Genomic DNA, 10000 nt, shown 5'->3' with positions numbered 1-10000 from the left:
AGAACCGGTTTAGCCAAGAGCTCGCTACCTGTGCCCTTTGTGCTGGGACGTCCGGGCTGGTGGGACTCGAACTTGGAGCCGAGTCACGTGAAGCACGAGAGAGAGAGAGAGAGAGAGAGAGAGAAAGAGAAAGAGAGAGACCCGCTCCTCGTCACACAAACATTTGTTCTCTTGTTCTCGTTGTTCTCGTTGTTCTTCAACCATTTCACGAGAGTTCTGTAGCACTCCCGTAGAGTCCAGTGTGGATTACAAAAGATTACAAAGGCGGAGCATGCCGACAGGAGACCTTTTGGTCCATATCTAGGTCGGATGCGAAAAAAAAATCATGATAGTGAGAAATAACTAAATAAATGAATAAAAAGTACAATAATGTAAATAATAAAATACATAAATGCAAAGGTATATTTAAATAATGAACAAACAGGTAAATAGTAAATGATAATAAATTGACATACAACTAATAATAAATGAAAATCAAGCAAATAATAATAAACAGACAAATGATAACAAAACAAATAAACAAATAATATAAAATAAATGGCAGGCATTACAGCATCTTGCTTAGGTGTTTATCTAAATGATTCTTAAAGCTTCGAACTCAACTATATTGCACTGCCTCTGCGGGAATTTTATTCCATTCATTAACTACACGGTTGGCGAAGTTGTTTCTACCCACTTCCAAATTGAATCTATTTCCGGACAGTTTGAGACCATTGACTACACCTTTTATCAAGTCACCATTTTTAAGGATTTCAGTCTTGTTCCCACGTACCAGTCAAGCATCATTATTCTTCAGTGATTGGGAACAGAAAGAAACGCTGGTTATCGCTGAAGTCTGAAGGAATCTGGCCGTACAACCTTCTGGTTGGTCACTTATCAAAGTTGATATTCTCTAAAGTCTCATCACTAACTTAGTGAAGAGGTTTCACCGATTAAGTCTAAGGAAATTCAGTGTTCACTATAGTCTCTCCACTTGATTAATAAAAAATCTATCCGGGTCACATGAAGAACTGTCACCCCCAGAACGCCCACATGAAGAATGGTCTCCCCATGAGATCCTACCTGAAGAATCGTCACCCCAGAACGCCCACCTAAAGAATTGTCACCCCAGAACGCCCACATGAAGAATTGTCACCCCATGAGATCCCACCTGAAGAATTGTCACCCCAGAACGCCCACATGAAGAACTGTCACCCCCAGAACGCCCACATGAAGAACCGTCACCCCATGGGATCCCACCTTGAGAATTGTCACCCCAGAACGCCCACATGAAGAATCGTCACCCCAGAACGCCCACATGAAGAATCGTCACCCCAGAACGCCCACATGAAGAATCGTCACCCCAGAACGCCCACATGAAGAATCGTCACCCTCAGAACGCCCGCATGAAGAATCGTCACCCCATGAGATCCCACCTGAAGAATTGTCACCCCAGAATCCCCACATGAAGAATCATCACCCTTTGAGATCCCACCCGAAGAATTGTCACCCCAGTACGCCGAATATGAACAATGGAATAAAGATTAGGTTAGGTTAGGTTGAATGAGGGTTATGTTTATTGTCATCAACTTATACAACCGAAGAATCGTAAACCCAGGATGGACCACATGAAGAATTGTCACCCTGTCGATGTCTGGGGTGACTATTCTTTATGTGGGCCATTTATCCTTGAAAAAAAAATCCCGGTTGTTCAGAAATCCTTAATGAGATGGCTACATGTAGCATAAGAGAAAACTTAAAAAGTTGAAGAAAAAATATGAACTTCGAAAAGACGAAAACCACAAATCAAACTACAAAACAATGACGGCGTGAGAGAGGAAAATTTAAGTCACAAACGAACTAATGACAGCTGGTCATTGTGTTGACCAGCTGTCCAGCTGGTGATCCGTGGGCCAGGTGTTCATCAGCAGCTCTTTCATGTCGTGTGACACTCCAAAAGAGAGTGTGAGAGTGGGAGGTGAGAGTGCGTGGACGGACTCGATGACAATGATCGACGACGAAAACAAAAGCGTTTCATCAGGTCGATGCAAATTTCAAGATCAAAAGAAAAAACGCTGCCTAAGGTTCGAAACAGGAGTTGATATCAAAGCGATGGACCAGTGATGACCCTCATCACAAAAAAAAATATCACAAAAAAAATATCATCACAAAAAAAAACCTCATCACAAAAAATACCCTCATCACAAAAAATACCCTCATCACAAAAAATACCCTCATCACAAAAAATACCCTCATCACAAAAAATACCCTCATCACAAAAAATACCCTCATCACAAAAAATACCCTCATCACAAAAAATACCATCACAGAAAAATACCATCACAAAAAATACCCTCATCACAGAAAAATACCATCATCACAAAAAATACCATAATCACAGAAAAATACCCTCATCACAAAAAATACCCTCATCACAGAAAAATACCCTCATCACAAAAAATGCCCTCACAAAAAATGCCCTCAAAAAATGCCCTCATCACAAAAAATACCCTCATCACAAAAAATACCCTCATCACAAAAAATACCCTCATCACAAAAATACCCTCATCACAAAAAATACCCTCATCACAGAAAAATACCCTCATCACGAAAAATACCCTCATCACGAAAAATACCCTCATCACGAAAAATACCCTCATCACAAAAAATACCCTCATCACAAAAAAATACCCTCATCACAAAAAATACCCTCATCACAAAAAATACCCTCATCACAGAAAAATACCCTCATCACAATAAATATCCTTAGACCATTGGAACTGTCATCAAAGCTATGGAAAACAGCTAACACCACGCTCACATCATTCCCGCTCTCGCACCTTCCACTCTCCCCCCTCCCCCCTCCCACTCTCCCTCCCCCATCCCACTCTCCCTCCACCCCTTCCACTCTCCCTCCCACCCCCCTTGCACCTCCCCCCTCCCCTCGGCACCTCCCTCTACCCACACCTCCCCCAGCGTCTCCCACCTCTCCCCTATCCTATCTCCTCTCTCTATCCATTCCTTTCTTCCGTGAATCTGGAATTCCCACATTCATTTCTCGGGAGAACGAGAAATCTTACGAAAGAATTTAGTTGCTAATTCTCTTGTTGCATTTTTAACAAAATTGTGTGTGTGTGTGTGTGTGTGTGTGTGTGTGTGTGTGTGTGTGTGTGTGTGTGTGTGTGTGTGTGTGTGTGTGTGTGTGTGTGTGTGTGTGTGTGTGCGTGTGCTTGTGCGTGCGCGCATATGTAATACTTCATAATTTGTTATATATTCACAGATGCACAGGGAATGAAAACAAAGATCAACAAACCCAAAACAAATAAACCATAAAATAGATATACTAAAAAGAAATTGCATCGAAGCATGAATGAACCATTCCTCCTCTCTTTCCATTTCAAAAGAAAAAAAATAACAAAATAAACAAATAAATTAAATCAAACAGATCAATGAATAAAGAAATATCTTCCTTCTCGATGGGACTAAGGCATCGAGTAGGTCAAACACGTCTTTTGTATTCTCAGCCGATTCCTCGCCTGGGCGCAGCAGGGGAGAAGAAAAAGAAAAAGAAAAAGAAAAAAAAGACAAAGAAAAACAAAGAAAAAGAAGAAAAAAGAAAAAAAAAGTGTTTTTGCGCGAGGTCGTTTTCTTCGAGTATTCGACAGAACTCTTTTCCGCCAGCAATAACGTCCGGGGTTTATGTTCTCGGACGAAGCCCCGCCAATCAAGCCCCCTTCCCCTCACCCCCAGACCTCGGCGAATGAGATCAGTCCCGTTGAGAACCATGAGAAGGCGAGAACGAGATCGGGAACGAGAACGAGTGCGAAGAAATGGACTAAATACAGATACTCGTAGAGTTCGATTATATATATATATATATATATATATATATATATATATATATATATATATATATGGATAAAGGGAGATAGAGAGGGAGAGTGAGATAGAGGGGAGAGGGAGACAGAGGGGCGAGGGAGATAGTGTTTTTTTTTTTTTTTTAATCCCGTACCATTTTTCAGGTAAGCACAATTAAAATCCCTATCTTTGTGTGGATCACGGCCGAGCCTGTTCCAATGATGTAACCATTATATCGGTGGTAGCTGGGAGGAAGGGTGTAGCTGTCGCCACCGGACAGACTGTAACTAGTACCTGTACTATGTTGCATGGACCATACCATGCACACCATCACACACTTATACATTGATTAATGTTGCATCAATAATCACCTCGTTTCCAATAAATAAAAATGAATGAATAAAAATAAAGGCACCACTTGGGAAGGTAATCAAAAATATATTTTCTGCAACTTTTTGTTCCACAAAATATGGCAGAGTGGTTAAGAGCGTCACTACTTGCGACGAAGGTCGAGGTGACGGCAGTTCATTCTCTGCCGCTAGCGAGTTGGACCAAGAGCATGGTCCATTAGATTCCACGCTACAAATTCCTCTGTAAGGGGCACCGTCCTAGCCTCCTGATAGAGGAAGTTGGCGACATTAAAACGAAAAATTATTTCTGCAACGAAACCTTTCGAATAATCAAGTTTATTTTGGGCGGATTACTAACTTTGACTCTGTACACGTTAAGTGGGAAGTTAAACGAGTTAGCTGAGGCTTACGCCGGGGGACGCTTAACTATGAAGGAAACAAGCACCTTTGCCCTGTGTGCTCGGATAGTCGGGGCAAGTGGCAGTCACTGGGAGCCGTCGAGGTCGAACTTGGGTCCTGGTTCGGGTGCGAGTTTGAAACCAATGCTCCACATGGTTGTGATAGTTGTGGTTATAGTTGTGGTTGTAGTTGTGGTTGTAGTTGTTGTGGTTGTAGTTGTGGTTGTAGTTGTTGTGGTTGTAGTTGTGGTTGTAGTTGTTGTGGTTGTAGTTGTGGTTGTAGTTGTTGTGGTTGTAGTTGATGTTGCGGTTGTAGTTGCGGTTGCAGTTGTGGTTGCAGTTGTGGTTGCAGTTGTAGTTGCGGTTGTAGTTGTGGTTGTAGTGTGGTTGTGGTGACGAGCGTTGGTGTTATGGTTATGGATCTTGCTGGTCTGGTTGTGGATGTTTCGCTTGCTGTGGTTGTGGTCTTATGGTTATGGTTCGACTTGTGATTATGTTGTGATCTACATGGCTCTTGTGGCCATGGTTGTCATGGTAACGGTATTGGTTGCCACAGTCATAGTTCCTGTTGTAATCTTCTTTTTCTTCTTTCCCTTCTTCCTCTTCTTTCTCTTCCTCTTCTTTCTCATTTTCATTCTTCTTCTCGTTCTTCTTCTTCTTCTTCCTCTCCCTCTCCTCTTCCTTTTCTTTCTCATTCTTCTTCCTCTTCTTCCTCTTCCTCTTTCTCCCCTTCTTCCCCTGCTTCCTCTTCTTCCTCTTCCTCTTTCTCCCCTTCTTCCCCTGCTTCCTCTTCTTTTTCATTATTCTCATTCTTCTTCCTCTTTTTTTTCCTCTTCTTCCTCTTCTTCCCCTTGTTCCCCTTCTTTCTCATTCTTCTTCTTATTCTCATTCTCATTCTTCTTCCTCTTCTTCCTCCTCTTCCTCTTCTTCCCATTCTTCCTCTTTCTCATTCTTCTCCTGATAAAGGGAATTGGCGACATTAATTTTTTTTTTTTTTTTTTTTTTTAGCAGGGAAACCCAATTCCCTCTACCTTACTAAAGCCCTCCGCCCTCTTCTTCTTCTTCAGGTGAACATCGCCGTGGACCTACGAAGCACGACGCTCCCCTTCACAGTCCCCCGCCTGGGCACGAAAGCCGCCCTCGTCCCAGCGTGGCTCCCACTCCAGTGGGAGGCTGACATCCCTCGACTGTGGGAGGTTCGTGCGAGAATGGACGACATCAAGGTAATCCTTCGAGTCTTTAGTTGTCCTCCTTTGAGCTCCAAAAGGTTTTCGGTGAATAAAATCACCCGACGGCAGTGAGAATGAAGCTCACAGGTCGATCATGGTTTCTGGGTTGGCTTCACCAACCGTGTAGTTAGTGAATGGAATAAACTTCCTGCAGAGGCAGTGAAATGTAGTTCAGTTCGAAGCTTTAAGATTCGTTTAGATGCTGTAATGCCTGCCATTTATTTTATATTATTTATTTGTTGGTTATTATTTGTCTGTTTATCATTATTTCCTTGAATATCTATTATTATTAATCTGTCAATTTATTACTATTTACTATTTATCTGTTTATGATTTTACTGTACCTATTTATATGTTTACTTATTTTATTATTGTATTGCTGTAATTGTTATTTATTTTATTTATTTATTTTTATTCATTTATTTATTTATTTATTTTATCATCATTTATTATTATTATTATTATTTTTTTTTTCATCCGACCTAGTTATGGACCTAAAGGTCTCCTGTCGGCATGCTCCTCCTTTGTAATCCTTTGTGATGCGCGCTAGGGGAAGTGTACGTGATCTTGGACGATTTTAGTCCGGTTAGGGTCTGACCTTTTCTGCTGAATGACCTTGTTTATTCTTAATGAAATATTCAAAGAGTTGTCGCCCTTTGAGATTTGCGTTAAGACCTGAGAAAAACAAGTAAAGATAAGTAAAATATGACGATAAATAGAATCAGATACATTAATAAATATAATCAAATAATAAAAAACGAAATAAATTAAAATTCTCGAAACTCGAAACCAAGTGTGAGATTTCTTTAACAGAATTGAGGTGAAGGTGGAGGGGGGAGTTGAGCAGGGGTTGGGGGTCGGGGAGGGGGGGGTCAGGGTGATTTGGAGGGATTTCGTGGACCTGCGGTGGTATTAGGCTGGTCAGGGAAGTTTTGATGGCGCAAGAGGGGGACACGGGAGAGGGGGGGTACCGCCGGGCGAGAGGTAAGAAGGAAGGAAGGAAGGAAAAGGCAGAGGGAGAGAGGGAGGGAGGAATGAAGGGAGGAAAGAAGGTAAGAAGGAAGGAAGGAAGGGACGGAGGGAGGAAGAGAGGGAGGGAAGGAGGGAGGAATGAAGGGAAGAAGGAATGGAAGGAAGGGATGGAGGGAGGGAAAGAGGGATGGAGGGAGGAAAGTAGGAAGGAAGGAAAGGAGGGAGGGAGGAATGGAGTGATGGAAGAAAGTAGGTGTGGATGGAGGGAGAAAGATAGTAAGGAAGGTAGGGAGGAATGGAGGGAGGGAGGAAGGTGGGAATGGAGGAAGGGAGGAAGGTGGGAATGGAGGGAGGGAAAGAGGCAGGAATGGAGGAAGGGAGGGAAAGAGGCAGGAAGGGAGGGAAAGAGGCAGGAATGGAGGAAGGGGGGAAAGAGGTAGGAATGGAGAGAGGTAGGAAGGTAGAAATGAAGGGAGGGAGGAAAGTAGGAATGGAGAGAGGGAGGAATGGAGAGAGGGAGGAAAGTAGGAATGGTGGGAGGGAAAGAAAGTAGAAATGGAGGGAGGGAGGAAGGTAGGCATGAAGGGAGGGAGCGAGGAAGGTAGGCATGAAGCGAGGGAGTGAGGGAGCGAATGCCGAATCCTTGATGAATTACAGACGAAAGCGACGAAAAGTCTAGTTCGGTTCCGCCACCGAAAACGCGGAACTCTTGAAGAACTTCTTCTTCATCGCCTTCCAGGTTTCTTCTTCCTGGAAGGTCGCTGTCCTCGCTGACGCCAAGAAAAAGGGGAAAGATTTTGCGGCCTCGTGATTGTGGTCGAGGCCGGACAAGTGTGGAGAGTCTGTGGTGCCAGAGGGGGGGAGGGGGAGAGAAGAAGAAGAAGAAAAAAGGAAACAAAGAATTGCGGGAGACACTCTCTCGAGGGATGAAACGTTGAGCCTCGGCTGTGGAGAGGTGGATCCTAGCGGGGGAGGGGGAGATTGTTTAACGGCTTCGGCCTGACGACGAAGGCTTCCTCCTCCTCCTCCTCCTCTTCCTCCTCCTCCTCCTCCTCCTCCTCCTCCTCTTCTTCTTTTTCATCTTCTTTTTCTCCTTCTTCTTCTTCTTCTTGTTCTTCTGCTTCTTGTTCTTCTGCTTCTTCTTTTTACTTTTTCTTCTTTCTTCTTTTTCTTTTTCTTTTTGTTTATTTTTTATTTTTTCTTGTTTTTCCTCTTCTTTGTTGTTGTTCATGTTTCACTTATTAATTTACATATCCATCTATTTAACTTCCTGTTCCTGGACTTGAGTACAGTTTGAACTTCTCTCTCACTTGAAATGCCGAGGTAGCAACACATCTAGAAGCATTTCAACTGAGAGAGAGAAGTTCAAACCGTACTTCAATTCAACAACAGGAAGTCTGTCTTTGCTCTGTGCTGCGTCGCCTGCTTCTCCTGCGTCTCCTGTGTCGCCTGCTTCTCCGTTGGGGCTGAAACCGAAGGAAGTCACTGCGTTGAGGTGTTAGTTGGATGAATGTTTTGATTATTTTATTCTTTAGAAACGTCAATTATTCATTAATTTATTTATTTGCTTACTCAGTTACCTATTTACCTATTAATTCATTTACTCATTTACTCGTTTGCTTAGTTGCCTATTTACCTATTAATTCATTTACCCATTTATTCTTTTATGTTTATGTCAATTTTGTTCTGGAACCAAAACCAAATCTGCGCAAGAAATCTCACGAAAAAAAAGTGACGAAATATAATTAATTTACTCGTTTATTCCAAGTTTATGTCAATTTTGTGCTGGAACCAAAATCAAACCTACGCAAGGAATCTTACGGAAAAAGAAGTGACGAAATTGTTTACCCGGAATAAACTGGAGGAGGAAAATTTTGGCTCTTGAAACCAGAAGCTGCTTCAAAGAGTCCGACCTCAAGAGCTGGAAGCGGAAGTAACCTTTCCAGCAAGTGGGATTAGAGGTCAAATCCGCGGCACTTGATTTCTGAAATGAAGGAAAGAGGAAGGGGGGCGGGGTCCTTGTTCCCCCCTCCCCCCCGGCCTTCCAGCACCCCCCCCCAACTCCCAGACACCTCCAGGAACTCCAGACACAGTCCAGAAGTCTGGAAAGAGTCTGGACTGGTGCAAGGCATAAAAGAAAATAAATAAATAATTAAAAAAAAAATCACAAATATGAAGGAAGTATATATATGTGTGCCCAAAATTCACGCTCCCTCTGATGACGTCATAAAAATAAATGAATAAATAAATTAATGAAAAAATGAATAAATTAATAATATAGGCTTCCCACAACCACACTCGCTCTTCTCCTTTGCTGAAGAAAACGAGACAGACGTCATAAACACAATCAAGCTAATGGATATAATTGAGTTACTCTTATAGTTTCTGCCCAGATTGGGCAGAAGGTCGAAACAGAAAACGGGCCTAGTCTCAATGAAAATGGGAAGAGGACGAAAGAAAACGAGGAAATCTGAGATGTAATGGGAAGAGGAGGAATGAAGATAGAAAACGGGGAAAGAACGAAGGAATTTGAGGAAACTTAAAGAAAATGGGAAAAAGACAAAAGAAAACGAAGAAAGGAAAATAAAAACAAGAGGACGAAAATTTAAGAAACTCCAAAGGAAAACGGAAGACAATGGAAGAAAACGAGAAGAGAACGAAAGAAGACGAAGAGGTCTGACAGAAAATAGAAATTGGGCGGAAGAAAACGAGAACGAATGATATAACCAGGACGAATCACTAGAAAGAGACTTAAGCCTCGTTTACACGGGGCAAGTTGAGAGGCAAGTCACGATTGCAAGTGTAAGTGAAGCTTTAGAGAAATACAATAAGAGAGAGATAATAAGAGGGAGAGAGATGGAATGAGAGAGAGAGAGATGGAATGAGAGAGAGAGATGGAATGAGAGAGAGAGATGGAATGAGAGAGAGAGATGGAATGAGAGAGATGGAATGAGAGAGAGAGAGAGAGAGAGATGGAATGAGAGAGATAGAATAAGAGAGAGATGGAATGAGAGAGATGGAATGAGAGAGATGGAATGAGAGAGAGAGATGGAATGAGAGAGATGGAATGAGAGAGAGAGATGGAATGAGAGAGGGAGAGAGATGGAATGAGAGAGGGAGAGAGATGGAATGAGAGAGGGAGAGAGATGGAATGAGAGAGGGAGAGAGATGGAATGAGAGAGGGAGAGAGATGGAATGAGAGAGGGAGAGAGAT

General features: G+C 42.5%; 1 protein-coding gene across 1 annotated transcript in view; it reads left to right on the top strand.

Annotated features, from left to right (window-relative positions):
• The window catches only part of LOC143028391 (uncharacterized), a 284461-nt gene that overhangs the window by 247409 nt on the left and 27052 nt on the right, over positions 1 to 10000 (top strand). The window contains exon 4 of the mRNA XM_076190387.1: positions 5653 to 5808. Coding sequence (XP_076046502.1) covers positions 5653 to 5808 — 156 coding nt within the window. The remainder of the gene's footprint in view (positions 1 to 5652; positions 5809 to 10000) is intronic.

This window comes from Oratosquilla oratoria, chromosome 9, assembly GCF_046742065.1.
Source record: "Oratosquilla oratoria isolate Oo_2021 chromosome 9, ASM4674206v1, whole genome shotgun sequence".
In the NCBI taxonomy this organism is placed as follows: Eukaryota; Metazoa; Arthropoda; class Malacostraca; order Stomatopoda; family Squillidae; genus Oratosquilla; species Oratosquilla oratoria.
The sequence above is the reverse complement of the archived record's forward strand: the minus strand, read 5'-3'. Positions and strand labels throughout refer to the sequence as shown.